This window comes from Aphis gossypii, chromosome X, assembly GCF_020184175.1.
Source record: "Aphis gossypii isolate Hap1 chromosome X, ASM2018417v2, whole genome shotgun sequence".
In the NCBI taxonomy this organism is placed as follows: domain Eukaryota; kingdom Metazoa; phylum Arthropoda; class Insecta; order Hemiptera; family Aphididae; genus Aphis; species Aphis gossypii.
The window spans coordinates 36069782-36090008 of NC_065533.1; the positions used below are offsets into that span (position 1 = coordinate 36069782).

The 20227-nt window shown below is 26.0% G+C and overlaps 1 protein-coding gene across 2 annotated transcripts; it reads left to right on the top strand.

Moving 5' to 3' along the window:
- The first annotated feature begins 803 nt into the window (after window positions 1-803).
- On the top strand, window positions 804-19924 carry LOC114128318 (uncharacterized). Of its 2 annotated transcripts, XM_027992802.2 has the most exons (4): window positions 804-923; window positions 1198-1321; window positions 4539-4766; window positions 18604-19924. In XM_027992802.2, the coding sequence occupies exons 2-4, from the start codon at window positions 1222-1224 to the stop codon at window positions 18723-18725; spliced, it is 450 nt and encodes a 149-aa protein (XP_027848603.2). In that variant the 5' UTR covers window positions 804-923; window positions 1198-1221; the 3' UTR covers window positions 18726-19924. The 2 variants fall into 2 exon arrangements, with proteins under 2 accessions (XP_027848603.2, XP_050064054.1); XM_050208097.1 differs by having other exon boundaries at window positions 823-1321; window positions 18604-19923.
- The last annotated feature ends 303 nt before the right edge of the window (window positions 19925-20227 follow it).

Sequence of the window (20227 nt, forward strand, 5' to 3'; positions counted from 1 at the left end):
AAAACTGATAATTAACGAGAAAATAAAATGGTTTTCATTACGTTGTAACATGATGGAAATTATATTTCTATCATGGTTGTCAGGACTATTGTTAAAGAAAACTACAATGCAGTCGTAGTTTTTAGAAGGATAAATAATTTTGAAAAAATTAAAGTTAGTTAAAAAAAAGTAGACGAAATTTATAGGTAAATCTTATTCAACCATTTCAAATTGAAGAGAAATTGATCTGATCTGCGGTAACGTTTATACATAGTAAATAAGAGTAGGGGAATATTACACGACCGATTAAAATAAGTTATAGCTATAATCACTCAAAACACTCAATAATAGTTACTTCAAACAATTATTTTGTCACCAAAATTATATTATAAATATACATAATATCGATATCTATATATTATACGCGTATTATTTACTTATATACAATATATTTTTAGATATATTCGAGTTAAAACCAATGTTTTTTACTCCGCAGTAAAAACGATCACATTATTGTCATCATCATCGTTATATTATACTCATTTGAATTATTGTGATAATGATAATTCGGTAAATATTGGTTGTTATAGAGTTAATAAAATAGATGTGGTCTATGGCATAATAATAACGGCGGTATATTGTTACGTTTGTTTTTCTACGAATTTCCGTCATTTTATATTACTGAATTTTTTTTCTACCTGTTACATGGTGTGCTAAACTCAGCTGAACCGGAACACTGCATATAAACCCCACTAGTCTATCAGTTCCGGAAACATTGCCACCGATATACCTAGACGGAATGAAAGTGTTTCGTCTTAATTAAATCGGCCGCATAATACTATGTTAGTGGGAAAAAGCAGGATCTCCGAAAGAAAACCGGTGACTTCCAGCAGCCTCGGCAGTGTGTTGATTTAACAGAGTCGATTAAACTGACCGTGTACGAGGTATTATATCTATAACAATATTATTAAACGCGCAGTGACGGTCTTCATCATTTCTATAGTAAATTATAATAACACAAAAAGTGCATGTATGCCGGCTAACTAACTATCAATTTGACTCGGTGAATTTGTGAAGTTTTTCTTTTTATTTTTAAAAATTGTTTGTTCCGTTATACGCGTTCAGTCTAAAAACGAATCGTATTCGATCAAATGTCGATCTATTTTCGTACGAATAACTGTTGTTAAACTAAATTTGTGAACTCGTTTATTGCTGCAGGTTAGGTTACCTGCGCCACTCGCGATGGCAAACAATCGAAAATTGGTAAAATTGTTATTGGTGGTCAATATCGTGTACATTTGTATCGATTTTACATCGACGAGGTCACCGGGTCTTCATCAAAGTAAGAAAAAGTCGTAATAGGTATCTACACATCAATGTATACCTATAGTATAAACTATAACCGATATAACATTGAATAGTTATTTTACTACATAGTATCAATAAATTAATTTCAATTCAATATATATTCTATACCGACTAGGTACCCGTGTAGTCACAGGTATCAAATTAATAATTTTACTATTATTATAATTACACATGCGTATTGTCTTATTGTCACATCTATTTATATTCAAATAATGTAATTAGATCGATGAATAAATGGTTTTTTATAATCGTATTATTAAATCTGGTTAAATAATAATAGGTATAATGTACAAATATAATTAAAATTCATAGGTACTTAACATAATATAAGATTTCATCACACGTGATTGAAATTATAATAAAACATACTACCTAATACCTATTCACTTTTCTGTGAAATATCAAGTTTTCTGCTATGTTTGCTTATAAATAAAAACTTAACTAAATGGTTATTTAAAAACAAAAAACTAATTTTTGATGTGTTATGTACCTACTGTAATATATTTATACACACAACACATTTTAATGCTGCAGAAAAAATTGTTAAAATATACTCAGATTACTTACCTATAAAGATTAGATTAAGTATTATAAAACTATCATAGTTATTTGAACTATTATTTAATAATATTAAAAAAAAAACGAATCATCATGAATATTAATATATTATTTAATAAACATTAAATAATAAGAATAGTATAGAATATAATTTAAAAAAAAATATGTGATTATTATTATAAAATTTGTTTAACATTTCAACAATATTTATTGTTGATAAATTGTATTTATTCTTAAACATAATTCTAACATTAAATATATATATATATATATATGTAAATATATACTTATGTTTAATAATTAAACAGTTAAAGCATAAAATTAGTAATACGAAAAAAATCTTACAGTGCTTAGTATTTTATTTTTTAAATTTTTGTGCCGATTAATGCATACCTTATTTATAATTTTAAAAAAGATTTGCTATTATCAAGTTCATAAAAATTAATATCATATTAATAATCAAGTGTCACAAATGGGTGACCTCTTACTTAAATAATGCATGTATAATGTTTCCTATCGTCATATTATATATTTATTGTGATAAAAAATACAGATTGTGTTTACCTTAATGTAAAATAAAAGTTAATCATATTATAATTTACAAGAAACAAAATACCAAACGATTAAACATTTAAAATGTAAATTGTCTATGATAATTTTATATCTAAAACTAACATAGGTACAAAACACAAGACATACTTAATTTGTTACTATGGTGAAAGTTGTATACATAGTTTTTTAAGCGATTAATGTATATTTACTTCTTAGGGTCATTTTTTGAATAAATTAAACTATCAACATTTTGGCAAACTTCCATACCCGTTTTTTTAAATCAAAATTAAAAAACCCATTTGACCTCAATATACTATTAAAAACTAAACTATACACTAACTAAAAATATATTATATCTTATAGCGAGTTGGTAAACTTATTAGATATTTTAGAACTAGAAATAAACTATTAATCCTGGATTATTTGAAATTATGTATTTAAAAAGGTTATAATATAAGTTTGGTAAAAAAAAAAAAATAATTATTATAAACATGTATATATAAGTGTATATTATGATCATTAATCATCTTTAAACATTTTTATATTTAATAAACGTTTATATGGTAATATAAAAAGAAAGCTACAACTAGTCAGCTGTGAGTGCTCATTGTGTCAGTTTTTTAATAGAATAAATCAGGCCGTGACGCTGAGTAAATAAATCACTGAATAATTACATAAAATCGATCTTAGTTAAACGTACCATGAATACAATATATATATATATATATATATGTATATTGGTATACTCTAATTTATTTTTTTAAACTTAGATGTATCTATGTATTGCTCAATAATGTGACCTAAATCATAAACAAAATGAAAAAATATGATATAATGGTTATGAATGTATATGAACTATACTGAATTAAAAACGGTTTAAGCTATTTGGTTGGAAAATTATTTGATACAGGATGGTAAACGGTATAATTATTGAAATTGATCATCCAATAAATCAATTTATAATATAAAAACGAATAATGATAAAATATTACAAGGAGTTATATATGCAACTTAGCTTACATTTATGTAAGCATTGCAAACAAATTATTGTATTTCAGGTAATCGACACAATTTCAAATAAATTATAAATTATTATAAATTATAAATTATTTGAATACTTAGATGAATCCAAGTTATATCGCTATAGCAATACCAAATATGATATTATGTTTTATACAGACTGTATATTTAAAATTGAAACTTAGATTATGTTACAAACAATTTGTAAAATCAATGATAATTATTGAATAGGCATACAATATACATATATATATTATTAAAGCTAACACTATAGACAATGCTATATTAGACGTCTAGACCACTTGATAACCTACGTAATTAAATAATAATTATTTAATTTTAAAATAATATATGACCTATTATGTTTTAAACAAATCCTTTATGTTTACATTGTTTTCTTTAAATAACTAGATATAGGTACTAAAATGTTTTTGAATGTACGAATAAATAACACGGCAAGTTTTGTATTTTCAAAAAATATATCATGCACATTATAAATTCTATTAAATTACAAATTATGTCTAAAATTTATTTAATATTTTTTTTTTATGTAATAAACAAACCAAACTTCGTCAATTTGTATATGTTATCCAAATCATTATTCTAATAAATCAATTTATATTTTAAAAGTGGTTAAACTTAGATCATTTTTTAAATATGAACTCAATAATTGAGCGTGTAGGATTATTTGAATTAATATTTATATTATATTATTGTTATATAACTCTTCAAAGTGAGAAAATAAAAATAAATAATATTTAGGAATTCGTCCGGACAATTTGTTTGATTTTAAAACATCTTGTACATAATTATTATACATTATACTTCTAATATAACATGACAATTACTTTTATTAAAATTCTTATATTTTAAATATACCTTAAAGTAGTGTTGAATGTTGATCGATGGAAAGTGTTTTATGTAAATTTTATCGTTTATAAAATAAAGTATATTTAGACATAATTGATATTTAATCAATGTTATTATAAATCAATAAATAAAGGAATTATAAGATTTTTTTGTCTTCACCAAATTAAATTAAAACCGTATTTTTTTTTCAGATAAAAAACTGTCAAACAAAGAAGAAGTCCAATCGGTTGAAGCCGACGTAGCCCCCGAAGTATCGGATGCAGGAGAAAATAACGATGATCCGAATGATGCACCGCCGGAAAACGGTAGATTAAACATGAAACGACGGCCCAACGGCTGTCCGTTTTGCGATTCTAGTGTATACAGTTACTGCTCCGACAAATTATTGCACGACGCCTGTTGTTGCTTGGATCCGCACGGTAAGTAAATTGTAAATATGATATACGACTTACAAGGTAAAGATAATATGTAGGTACTCGCGCACATATTATACTATTATATATATTGCATACCTTCTTAGGATGTATTATAAAAGCCGACGCAGTTATTCTTTGTAATGCTGCTATAGTGTTATAACTATATATTGTATCAAATGTATTCAATTCAAATACACCCAACTCATGCTAATAATTGTACCGGCTATCCTAGCAATCGGATAATACTTCCGAAAAACTGTTAACATATTTGAATTTGTCATGAATCTTATACTCTTACTTGAGAACGAGTTTTTAATTTTTTTTAAATTAAACTTGTAGGTAAACATTTCAAAATTAGACTTTTAAATTTTATAATAAATAATATTAAGAATTTTAAAAGGTTAATAACATAGAAATAAATAAACAGTTATTATATAAATGTAAGAAAATTGACAAAGAATTCAATTATGTCTCGAGTAATGTTACCAGATAATTAGGTTACTATTTAAAAATATTGATAACAATTTGATACCTACTTTAATAAAAAGATAAAAAAAAAAATAAAATAATTAATAGTATTCATGTATAACTTATTTTATATCACTAATGAATAATGATTATACAATATACATACACGCAGTACATTTACGCACATAAAGGATATTGCCTATGCGAATTCCTTAGAAACGGTCTGAATCGAATCCCCTTGATATAATATTATGTATGTGTTATTTAAATTTATTTATATTTTATATCTTCATGATTGTACTGTGTATATTAACCGTTTAATGAGTAGTTACTTGGGGTAGTTTTATGATATAATTAAAAATTATGAAATATAAAAGAAACATTTACGAAACGTTAGCTTATTACAAAATCGATATTGTATTTTTACAATAAGTTTTAAATGTATTAATATTCATAGGTTGTTATTGCAAAAATTAAAAATAACAGTAGGTAATACCTATATGGCCACAATTTTTATTTTGTTTACTTAAAAGTTCAAACTTTAACAAAATTCGTTGACATGAAAATTTTTCAAATTATTTAATAGTAAAAAGCGCATAATATTTTTAATTTAAATACCGTTAATAATTTTAAAATGTTCCCAATTTATTTTCCTTGTGGCGATTTACAAATATCGGATTTACACAAGTACAATTTTTATTTATGATAAGCATTTGAAATTTAAACGTTGACTAAATCAGGTATTTAAATGTAAAATAGCGATCTTTCTTCTATAACGATTTTATTTATTTTGTCATAATTAAAAAAATACAATAAACTTAGGGCTTAAAACTTCTAACCATTAGGTGTATTACATATTTTTCTATAAAAAATTAGTTTTTAAAATATATTGAATATAGTTTAAGGTATTTTTATTTTATCACCTATAAATACTTCGAATTTTTTTATTCCGTTCTACTGTATCACCATTTACCAACAGAAAAATAAATTAGTAATATTCTAATAGTATATTAATATGAATAAATTGATTTATTGATATACTTTTGTAAATTATAAAACATTCTTAGAAATAGGCACCGATGACAGTTGTCATACCGTCTCCGCTGAGAATTGTTTTTCGTATAGTATATGATTATTACCGCATTGAATTCAAATTGAATTTACTCTTTATAGTTACTTCTAAATGACTTCTATATAATTCACTCAAAACATACTATACAGCAATGAGCAAAGTGACTTGTTCGGGTTTTTAATAAAAAGCTCCGTGAATTATACGTACTATTACAATAGTATTTATCATGAAATAGGACAACAAAATAGTTATATGATTATAATAATCATAAATACTATATTATCTTATAACTTAGAAATAAATATAATATCTAAGCAAAAGCAAATACAACAGACAAATGCAAGTATGCAACCACATTCAATCACTAATCGTCATTGTATAACATGTTCTATCAACAACTAGTAGGTACACTTGTCATTAATAAATAGCTGAAGTAGATTGTTCAAATCTCTAAATTATTTTTTCTGTGTGAAATATTATCTATGATAGTGTTATGTATAAAATAGCATTCTTTCTGAACGTTCTATAGGTACTAGGTATATCGAGAGCATGTATCCAGGGCCGGTTATAATCGTAGGCGACGTAGGCACAAGCCTACGGCGGCAAAATTTATATTTATACATAGAGGCGGCATATAAGAAAAAATAAGAAAACAAGAGGCGACAATTTTGATTTTTGCCTGCGTATAAACATTTGCTTGCACCGGCCCTACATGTATCCTAAGAGAGTCTACGGTCACTGAGAGACTTTATTTATTTATTTATATAATAAATTATAAGTACTAAAATTTTCTTTATACTTTTTCTGAAAAAGATCTAGTACTTCCTGTTTCAAATTTTTAGACATCTCTGTACCGTAATATAAAAGTATAAACAATTTTCAGTTTTGGTTAATTTATATTGTATAATAAAAATATACGTCTTTTTAATTTATGACTAATAAAACATTGACTTATATATAATATTAAATTTTAAATTTTGACGATCAATAAACGCGAATATATAGGTTAAAAAGACATTTATATATTATTATAAATTATAATTGTTTCAATTACTATGTTGCAACAAAAAACAAGTTATTTATTTATTTAAAACTATAAATTTAAATTAGTACTTGAAAGAGATGACATATTTTTCTCTGTCTCTATAAGTACTTTCATATTTTATCGGTATTTGTTTTTGATCTTCTAAATGGTCTAACCTCTGGTATAAATATACAATCTGTTAATATATACATTTTCTTTCATAATTCCTGTTGCACGTTACTGTACATATTTTACAATATTATATTTGTAACATAATTTTTTTTTCAACTGTTTTAAATCATATTTTTAATATCTATCTATATAAGTACATAACTTATCACGAACTTTCATGTCATTATTATTTTTTACAATATTTTTTTGAATAGAGTCTGAAAATAATTAATAAAGCTTTAAAAAAAAAAATTAACAACAACAAATAAATTATGGTATAATCAGAAAAATATTATAAGATATGATAAATGCCCCTTTAAAATAAAATTGTATCCTACTTTTTTTAATACTCTTTACTATAGGTACTTACAATATGTATTTTTACAATTATTTAATTGGTTAAATTTAACGCGTGTTCATAATTTATAATAATTAACACCTACGTACTTATTGTTATTACGATCGTATACAATATGAAAATATATAAAAATATGACATATAAAAGATAAAATAATATCACAAATAATATTGTAGGTATCTATATTATTATTATTATTTTTTAATTTGTTCTAAATTGTGCCTGCGTAAAAATAAACTATAACTTGAAAAATTACATTAATATAACAAGTATACCTAATACTGTAACAACAACGAATACCAAACAAATTATTATTATTTTTAATGACTACTATTTCTTACTTCACTATTCGTGTTTCTTGAAAATCGAGGTTATAGAAACAATAAAAAATTATAAATTGTTCTAGTCTTTTAAAAATACGATTAATTAAAATCTATTACGGTTTTGAAATAGGAGCACGAGAAAAATAGTATTTAATTAGATAGTTAAAAATGCATTTAAACTATTTAACTGAACTTTTTAAAATTTCTAACCTACGGGCTACGGAATGAAATTACTGAAATTATATTAAACATTTATAATAGACCATAAATAATTATTGTGCGTGATACATCGATCCAAATTGATTGTCTTGTACGCCATCACATCTGTAACATATATACGAATAAATAGAACACATTTTGTTATTATTTGTATGATATAAAGTTGGATACAAACTAATCACGACGATGCCGATTGCTATTAGTGAAACGACGCAGATTTTCGAAAATCATACGCATATAATATGTGTCAATAACATTGACGTTAAATAATATAGTCGTGTGTATATGTACATATATATTACATTTTTTGTGTATCACATTTCTAATCCTATTCGACAATCTCAGTAAACAATTTATATATAATATAAAATGTAGGTAGGTAAGTATATTATTTTATAATAATATTTTTTATATTAATATTATTTTATGGTGTGTCTATACTATACGCATGAAATACCATGCATTTTCGCATATGACGCGTGTAGTGTAAAACTTGCATTATGCACATTATGCTTTATTCATACACATGGCATTACAATATCGATATTCTGTATGAAAAATGCTTGTTTAAAATAAATACATAATACTTAAAAAATGAACCTCGATTTTGGACAACCGATTTCTTTGAATACACGCGATTAAAAAACAGATATTCTGCGCTTGTAACACAATATATGACGATAAAATATTATATGTTACTAAATGTTATCACTTATTCTGTTTCTGCACGCGTGCCAATTATAATATGTATGTAGGTACTTACTTATATGTTATATTATTATTTTTTTTATATAGAAAATTCGATATACGATTCATGATAGAATCATAAAACTCTCACGAAAACGTAAGCTAAATAAAATCAGATAATATTCGCATTGTGTGTCGTTATATATAAATTATTTATGTTTCAATTCGTTTGTTTCATCAAATTTTTCATTTTATTTTTCACAAAATTTATAAATTATTAATATTATGAAGGATCTATTTAAAATTATTATAATAACCCATGCGTTTTCATTAAATTTTAATTAAATTTTCAATGTAATGTTAATATTTAATATTTTATCATTTTGTTTGATCACTCATGACCATATTAAATCTTTTAAACTTATTATATATAGGTAATAAGGAGAAAAATAAATGTTGTTATATTTAGTTTGAATAAACCAATACGAAAAAATAATTAATAAACCATATTTAAAAATGTGTTAAAAAAATATTATTAATAAAAACTTGATAGTGGAATTCTCTAATATATAACTAGTATTATAGTTGCGTATACTAGGTAGGTGTGTTTTATAATATTATAAATTATATTTTTATGAATATTGTGACATTAAACCAATGGCATATTAGAAATATTTGTAATGGCGGAAGTTGGTTTAAGATAATTTTAAATATATAGTCTTAAAATATAAACTCTATGTACAGATGAGGACTTAAACTTGAATAATTCAAATTCAATCTATTAAAAACAAAAATATATACAATAACCGTGTCATATATTAGGTGTATTATCATTGTTTCTATTTTCTATCACAATTATTGAAAATATCACATCGTTGTGTTAAATAATTTATTATCAACTATTGTAATAGGTATGAATACAGAATAGGCCAGGGTTAAGTTATTTGGGGTCACTAAGTATTTTGTACACAATTACACAATATAGAGAAATTATTATGTCATAAATTATTTGTTTGTATATATACCTGAGAAATAAATATTAAACTCACAATTCTTTAATAAAATTATTTTCATTTTTGCAGCATTAATAATACGTATATTAAATTTAAGATCGGTGTTATAAAAGTTATTAAGTTAGTTTTTTTTTTATTTGATCCAGATTGTTTACTAAGAAATAGTTTTTTTTCGTACTCACACTCGTATGTTCTTGTATATTCATCTGCTATATTAGTTTTACATAATATGTGTAATAAATAATAATGATATGAAAAATTAAAAATTAATTTTGAAATATGGACGTTTTATTACCAAATTATGAATTGAACTCATCAATAGGTAACCAATTATTTGAAATTAAATTAATATTTTTCCAAAAATATACATTCCCTAATTATCATTCAATAGACATTCAATTTTTTTAAATTATTTATAATATAATATTATAGTAATTAAGAAAATAAAGTGTTTTAATACCTATATGTTCTAATTAATGTTCTATGAAGCTTAGGTAATACGTAAAGTCCAAATTTCTTGACCAATGTATAAAAAGTGAAAAATTTTCGGTAGAAAGTAATTTATTTTATTAATATTATCTAAATTGAAAATTATGATACTAATAATTTTATTTACGTATACTATTTAATCAAATTTATGCAATAAGAAATTATAATCCAAAATATTAGTCTTCATTGAACTGCAGCTTACAAAATAAAAACCCCTTGTTCCTGAGCACTGAACGTCAAAGTATATTATTACTATTCAACACCTACTATTTTTATTTAATTTAATCATTTATACATACATATAATAGATAAATTTACATTTTTGTATTAATGAAATATTATTTTCAATTTACTAAATTATAAACAAAAATGTCATCGTCCCGTTTGTTCCTTGGCCCTAGGCACAGTGTTTGCAGTGCCTCTGTGGAAACACGACTCTGAGCATCTATATAAAAATACAAAATTGTGTGTTTAAACCTGCAGGCCGGCTGCTTTTTCCTGTAAGTACTCCACTGTAGTTATCTGCAATTTTAATAATAATTTCAAATTCGACGAAGGAAATCTTCGTTTCACTAAAACATTTAAACATTTTAAGTCGCTTTGATACACAACCTGTGACGATTTCAGAGACTTTGTTGGGGATGGCTAAGTTGTAATATTCATAAGCCATAATAATATTACCATATCGTATTTTATATTATTATTGTATATAGACGTTTATAGTATAGATAAAAGGTACTCATTACTATTTACACACTTGTACGTGTCTATAACAGTCAGGTATATAATATGTCGTTTTTTGGTAATTTTATTTTATTTTTAAATATGGGCCTGGGGGTGGTCTCTAGTCTCCCCGGAGCCCCGACCCACCATGGTGTTACGCATATTATAATTATATCACGTAGACCTAGGACGGTTCGATCGCACGGGACTATTGCGAACTAATGTTATAAATACCACTGAATTATGATGATTGGAAATTTTCTTATACCAAAGATACACGCGCGTGTGTAATGAGATATTATAAATTATACGTAATTTATTGCATTTCGCTGAAACGATGGATGGCAACGACATAAAACGTTTATATTATTATGTACCGTTACTCGATGCAAAACAGCTTCGCAAAAGAAAAAAAATAATGTAAATATAATATATTGCAAGTATATAAAAAAAAAAAAATTTTGCACATCGAATCGTCTAAAAAAAAAAAAAAAAAATTCGTTCGCCAGACGATAAGCCATAATATAGTCAAAGGCCACGAAACAATATTTGTGCACGCGTGGGTTAAATAACGGGCGCCTCGTAAAAAATATGATACGATATCGTCGTACGTAAAAAAACACTATAATATAATAATATCGTAATAGGACAGCAGACGGTCCCAAGTCACGGTCTACTGCGCGCAACGTTCAGACGACCAAAACAACAACAACAACAACAACAACAACAACAACAACGGCGACGACAAGGGCGACGACACCTATTCCGTTCATAACACAATTAAACTATTATAATATCATAATAGCACCTACCCAGTCGGTGCATTAATAACAATAATAATAATACATATATTACGCGTCTCGTCTTCCGTCCCCCTTCGACGGCGGCGGCGGCGTCTCGGGTGCAAGTAGGGTCAAGGTTACGGCGAGCCGTCACGGCCACCGCCCCTTGACGGTGCCGGCGTGCCCGCCGTCGTCCCGACACGCGTCAAGACGAAATGCCGTCGCGTAGGGTTCGTTCGGATTTCCCGCCCCGGTGCACTATCGTCTGGTCGCCGGGCGCGGCGGAGGGCGGAGGGCCGATCGCGACGAAGCACGTGTGTCCCGGATCGACGGCGACGTCCTCGTGGAGGAGACGGACTGCGGTTTTTACCACGAAAAACCCGTTTGGCCGTTCGAACTTGTTGCTTGTGTGACACCGCCCGATCGCGCGCACGTTAATTAATAACAACGTCGCCAATGTACGCGTATTGTATAATATTATTATGTTAAATTTTTATTGCTCGCCGCCGCCGGACGGCCGAAATTTTCGCCGCGGTCGTCGTCCGGTTTTGCTAGCACTTTCGCGCGCGGGCGCCCGCCCGGAGGTTCCACGAAAATCCCCTCCGCCGCCGCACGCCGTAGGCGAGCTCGCGTATACCTCGCGTAATAATATTATTATGTACGACAGTCGTTTTTGCGTTTTTCCGCGACGAATTCAAAATCTGCAGTTTCGCGGGACAACGCAAAAGCCCTAAAAAAACATTTGGTATTTTACACAGTAACAATTATTTATTCTATTAGTTTCCATTAATCTTAGTTATTAATTGAAGATCGACGACTGAAAATTATTTATTAATAGCAGACGAGTTTTTCAAGAAGCATAATACGTGAACAAAGTCCCAAATAACTCTTTAGAAAAAATAAACTATAATACAACATTTTAGTACGAATTGTACGATCGACGTTTACGGCTTGATTGTAAAAAAAAAGAATTTTTATCAAATTATATTCTTCCTGCAATAAATATGTCTACAAAAATACATTTTTATTTTTTGTTCAAAAAAAATGGTAAAAATTTATAATTTTCTAATACAAGAAGCATTGTCTAACTTAATTTAATGGTTTTTATATTTTTGGGGGAACTAGTTTTATCAGCTACACACATTCCAACGATCAAAGTTTGCTCATGCCTAGGTATATGTTTTGGATATAAATACAAGTATAAAAATAGGTACATACAATAATCAATATCAAACTATGCGATTCACAGTCAGGTTTATTGCACTCGTATAAAAAATTTGATTGGTAATATTGTATAGTTGTACCGGAAGGTGTGTGTACCTCAAAGCCAAAATTTTAATTTTATATTTTAAAGATAGTGTCACACAATAGGGTTTTGTTAGTTCACGAAAAACGTTTTTTTTTTTAATTGTATAAGGTTATAGGTACCTATATTGGTTACAAAAATAGTTATTAATTTCGCGGAAGTAATACGAAAGCAATTCCGCGGCATCGTCGGTTCAAAAAAAAGATAGTTATTAATTATTTATTTATTTATCATATGGCAAGTTATTAATTATTATAATAAGATATAATCGTAGACCCAGTATTTTGTATTTAAAAATTTACTGGATATTGGATATAGTGTCACAATGAAAAACGATGAACATAATAAAATTTGTTTAAGACAGAAGAGTAGGTAGGTAGTAGGTAGTAGTAAGTTGGTTTTACGAGAAATAAAATTATTTATTAATTTATTATATTATTGATCTACGACATGAAACGTTGCAGTTTTTCCATACCATAAACTCGTAATATGACTATGGGCGTACAATAATTCCAGTTTTCCCTGAAAATATACACATTCGCAATATTTTTTTTTTAATTTTTATGTATTTTTCGGTGCACAAAATATTTAATAACAATTACAGTTGGGTAAAATAAAATATTGCTATCGGGCATTGATTCTCGGAGCCTTGTCAAGTACTAGTATGTCGTTTGTCGTATCGTCTCCTAATAGTTAAACTCATTTCAACTCTGGAAATTTTTCAGTAGATCGTGGTTAATGATTACCAAAAGACTAAAACGACAAATCAGAACTTACAACGAAAGGCAACATAGCTATGAACCCAAGATTCAATTGTATTTCAAATACATAGGTATACTTATTAAACTGTAAGACGTATGTCGTATGTGGTATATTACGCATACCTTGCAATAATAATAATATATACCTACTGCTAAGTAGCTGCCACTGCATACGTATATTTTAACGGTTCTCATGATTGGCAACGATAAAAATAATAATATCGTCGTCAGCATTCGGCGGCGATAAACAGTTTTTCCTGTGAACAAATTATGTTACGCACTTATCTTGTTTGAGTTACCTACGATCTACATCATATTTAATATTATATAAACATGTGGTGTACATTATGCGATTAATCAAATTTACTATCATAATTTATGCATCCAATGTGAGAAGAGAGTTTTATTACCTATTATTTTGAGTATACAGTTTTCTATACATAGGTACCAATAATAATTATTAATAATTATAATAATTACCAATTATACACCAAAGGTGAATTTCAGTGAAATTGTTTTGAATGGATTGCGTACATAAGATATAGCCTTTAATAAAGGTTATATATTAGGTATAGGCTCTATATAGTAAGAAGTAGGAGCTACAACCATTCGATCATAATATATTATAAAGAGGACGTTATACACACATGATCGTATCTATCTTAGTCTTACACTCTTACCCTTACGAATTTAAAACTGCACATTTACGTTCAACGGAATAAATGTTAAGTTGTTAGCTTTAATTCCAGAGTTAATTTACCTATTATAAAACTTAAAGGTAATAATATTATTTATAGGGCATTTCATAGGATTTTATTGATATTTAAATTTTTTTAGGGAGTTACAGGCATTTTAAAGATCAATATTTTACGTAACTATAACTCCCATACCCTAGATAATATGCTTACCTTTAAATTTGATAATAGGTAAATTTACTCTAATATTAAAGCAAACAGCATAAAATTGATTTCGCTAAACGCAATTTTGCTGTGTTTTACGTTTGTAAGACAGAGACAACATATTATTATATGGACATGTGGTATAACATCCTCTTAAATAGTAATACATAGATTCAACTATAAAAATATCTTGAGAGATCTAAAAGTGTTAATAGGTACAGTCCTACGAGTGAGGTGTCTTCTACGGTATTTTAAATGATACTCGTATTACAAATTTGAAATCTGTTGCTGTTGTGATATATTGTCGTGTAAATGCCAATGTGTTTTCCCCAAATACCTTTGCCACAATTTCACCAGTATACCACCGAGAATTGGCGTATTTACAGGATATAAGTAACGAATAAATTTAAGACTTAATAATTTATGCATGTATAATGTGTAGTAATTGAATGGGAAATTAAAAGTTATATTTTATAGTTATTATATTATATAATATATTATACCTACCTATTACCTACAGATTCTTAAACATAGCAAAAATACATTTTTCCAAACGAATTTTTCCCTCTGTACTAAGAAGTCAAAAAAATAATATATATATTTCAACGAAATAATTATGTATATCAATGTATCATATATTCATATAGCACATTAGCAAATATTGTGGATTGGAAATAAAATCAAGTTCAGGCAGAGTTCCGCATATTATGTAAAGTGTATATAAGATATTACGCATCTCGTAATACTTGAGTAATATTATATTATACTACTACTACTACTACTATTACTACTATACTACTAATAATAATAATAATAATAATATAATATCCTCCCCCCATGGACAGCTCAACGGAATTCGGAAAATAACGTTAAGCGTGTAACGTAGCGTGCATTAACACGTACAACGCAGTTACCAGTCCGGTAGGTCGTTATTATATTATGCGTATTGTCTGGTTATAGGCATATAATACATTATTATATATTATATAGTATAATGCATGTGCCTACGACGTATGCATCTATATCTCTCATACTCCCAACAACGTAACCGGAGTTGTCTCACAGCTATTTACTATATAAGTACAATAATAATATATGCCTAAGTATATACGCGTGTGTTGATATATATAACACTTGTACGTGATGTTTGTCATTCGAGTACTTACACACTCAAAACAGACAATAACTCGCGGATATATAAGATATAACTACGCAAACTGCCACGAAAAACTACATCAGTTACACGAATCGTATCCAAATATACTACGACACAACGTACCTATATATACATATTACATATATATATATATATCGGGTGATTCTTTTAATAAGTAAGCACTAATCATTTTGAAAAGTAATGACGTTTTGAATTTTTTTTCAGAACGATTTACACATTTTAATGATGACATAAATTTTTATTTTCCTATTTAAAATTGTATTTTCAAATCAAATTGTTAAGAATTTTGATGTATAAAAATCTAAATTAATTAATAATTATGACTCATTCATAAATACTATACTTCATCTTAAATAATTATTTAAGATGTAGTTCAATCGAGTGAAGGGGTTACTAGCAAAACATTGGTCTATTGCTTATCTAAATTGTAATACTTAACTTATTTAAAATTCGACGAAAACGACCCAAAATTATTTTGGGTTGGAATATAATGTAAAAATATCGTCATTCAAAAAAGTTATAAACAAAAAAAAATGTTCAAAAATGTTATCGTACATACTTTGTGTTATAATGATTAATTACCGCTAAAACTTTTAACTTAGGATAATCACCCTATGTATTGCAGTTTTTCCAAAAATGGAACGCCGAGACTGATGTTTTGCGACGACTATGAACTGCTTTATACGATTATTATTATTATTATTATCTGTTGTCGAATTCGATAGAAAGTTCAATTGATTATATGAACGTGTTCCGGCAACAGGCGGCTTATATTATAGAATTCGATTTAAATAATAATTGATATAATTACATGCATATATTATAATGTATTGCGCGTGTTTATTGTAACATAACTTGTAGAACACAGCAATGTGTATTTATCATACGTTTATACTGAAAAGTACCTTTATATTATAATATTTATCTTAAATCATAACCGTAAGTAGTGTAAGTTCAGATAATCGATGACTTAAGCTCATTGTTATGCACTACCTATAGATTTTTTTCCTACGGTATAATAATATTATTATGGTATATAAGAGCTACTTATAAATTATTATATAGTATGTATATAATATATATTATATACATTGGAATGACTATGACAAAAATATATTATTTATCTCATACTTGAGAAAGTAATACGTGTAAAACAGTTAAATTCTAAAAAACGTTTTTCCTAAAACAATTTGTAATTTTTTTTATCATAATGAATCAAATTTTATTGGTAATTAAAAAATTATTTTAAAATTAAAACTGTGCATAATATGTATTATGTATAATATTTAAGGGAACTGAATATTTATGTATTAGACGTAATCTAAAAATAAATGTTATCCTGTTACAAATAAATCTTTAATATCATTAAAATATATTTCCCTTATTATGAAATAAATTAATAAATAATAAATAGGTATATCAAAACCTGGAAAACAAAGGTACAAAACAATATGATTACAAACTAAAAATATAACTTTCACTTAGTAAAATAAATGTTATAAATTCATAATGTTGTAATATATTTTAGTGGCATAATTATTAATTATGTTATAACAAGATAAATTTAAATTTAAAATAGGTGCAAAATAGATATTTAAAAATCCAAAATTAGTGATTGAAGAAGTTGGACTTCAAATAATAATAAGCTTAGATAATGCGCAGCAAAAGCTTTTAGAAAGAAAAGGTATTTTACTATTCAAAATATCTTGTTCATGCTGACCTAAGAATAGTCATTATATATATTATATAAAAGTCAATTTTGGAGTATTGTCCAGGTCAGTTATGAAATGACGTCATTGGACTTATGACACGTGCCAATGTCAAACTATATAGACTACAAGGTGACTTTACTAACTACCAAAATCAAAATTTGCTATTAATTAACTAAGCATTTTTTCGTTTTTAATATTTCTACTCGATACACAACATTATACTATTATACATTTTTCATTATTTTTAATATCTTTTAATAAGGTCAAAAATAATATTATGGTTTTTTTAAACTGTTCGTGAAATGCTTATAATTTCATCATAATGTTTTAAGCTTTCCCAAATTGTTATTTGGGTTTTTTCATTAGAATTATTACACAGAGGTCAAGTATATAATAATAACATAATTGAACCGAGTTTGATCTAAAAAAATCTTTTGATCTATAAATTAGATATTTGTGCTACAAAGTTAAATGCAAAATATTAACTGTACAGTTTAATTATATTAGCAAGATTTAACTACCTATTTTATTGTGAATAATTTCTTACTGAAGATTGAAAATTTAAATAGATTATATTCTTTAATATTTACAAACAATAAATTGTAGACCTTTGTGAATAAAAATGATACATTATTTTATTTTTTATTATTTTACAGATACAGATTTACCAAATGAATGTCAATTTGCGGATTGTAGTTTTCTTCATTCAAATACTTGCCGAGAACACCGACTGATCACTGCTTGTTGTTGTAATCAGTTCCTTGCGCATAAAAAGTAAACTTATTATAAGTTATAACTATACATTTTGCTGAACTAAATCAATCAATAAACAAATCAATTTTTTAAGAGTAAAATTTTTAAATGTTTGATAAATGGTAAAAATTAAAACTGCATTGATGTTAAGAACCAATAATCTTTATATTATTTTAAATCGTCGATATATTGTACATTTTATAGATCTTATAGTTAATAATTGATATTAATATTATCATAACTTACTATATTTATAAACTATAATATTTAAATGAGTTAATTTGTATAAAAGTACCTCGTTGTATTTTTTTTAACTATAGGTAGTTAGAATTGATGTTTTTCGTTAGTTTTAATGTTAAAATGTTATTATCAACTATTATGAATAGTGATACCCAAATGAAATCGCTATAATTTTACATTAGTAAACATAAATTTTACACAATTATTTTCCGTTTTTACTGAAAAAGTTAATTTTAAAATTCCGGATTTAAAATTGTTATGGTGTACTGTATACATATTTTTTACAAAACACTCATGATTTATACACATGAATGTCTTAAATAAATATTTTAAAATATTTTTGGCCTTAACATGTTTCTGCAGACATCTTTGATAATAAATTATAATGTTATATATTATATATAAATATATTTATATATTAGTTTATTACTATATCAACAGTTTTATACAACAAATACTATATTATTTTGGTAGTACTATTTAAAATAGTTTATATTATATCATAAGTTATGAACTTTATGATTAGCATTACAGATACTAACAATTTTAGAATTATTTATTATGTATTATATAATTAACGATCTATATTAACATAAAAGAAATAATTAGATGAATATTTAAAATAACAATAATTGTTAATTATATTTTGATTGAAAATAAAATTTAATTTTATGTCTTATTAATTATTTTATGATGGGGAATAATCGTGTAGTAAATACTATATTAACACAATATTAAAAATTAAATATTCAGTTAAATTTTAATTATGACTAAATAATGTCAAATTTTTCAGAGATTTTTAGAAATAAAAATGTGAAACACCTATAATATTTTTGTTGAATACTTGTTACTTCATTATTATTATTCATGCCTTATTATATATTTATATTATTTTACGTAATTAAATTAACAATAGTACCTACTCTACCTTTTATAATATTTAATAAGTACCTTTATGTTTTAGCACATTTTAATTATTATTTTAGATATTTAATGTTATACTATATGTTTTGATATTAAGTAGGTCATATTTTTTATTTAATGTACCTATTGTACCTATATTATGTATGACCAATAAATAATTAATCAGTAAATTATAAGTTTTATTTAAAATCAAATTAAAAAATATACCTTTCAATTGTTTTCGTTTTTTTTTTATCAATTTGTTATTTATTATTATTAAACATTTTTATTTTTAAAATTGTATTTTTGAGTTGAAAAAAAAATAAACTGTGAATTTTGTACTATGCATAATGAAAATTTACTGAATTAATATTACATTGTTTT

Excerpts from the sequence above, each read along its gene's own strand:
- LOC114128318 (XM_027992802.2), top strand. The coding sequence starts at position 1,222 with ATGGCAAACAATCGAAAATTGGTAAAATTGTTATTGGTGGTCAATATC. Across the intron at positions 1,322-4,538 it reads GTCACCGGGTCTTCATCAAA|ATAAAAAACTGTCAAACAAA; the intron begins GTAAGAAAAAGT and ends TTTTTTTTTCAG. Across the intron at positions 4,767-18,603 it reads TTGTTGCTTGGATCCGCACG|ATACAGATTTACCAAATGAA; the intron begins GTAAGTAAATTG and ends ATTATTTTACAG.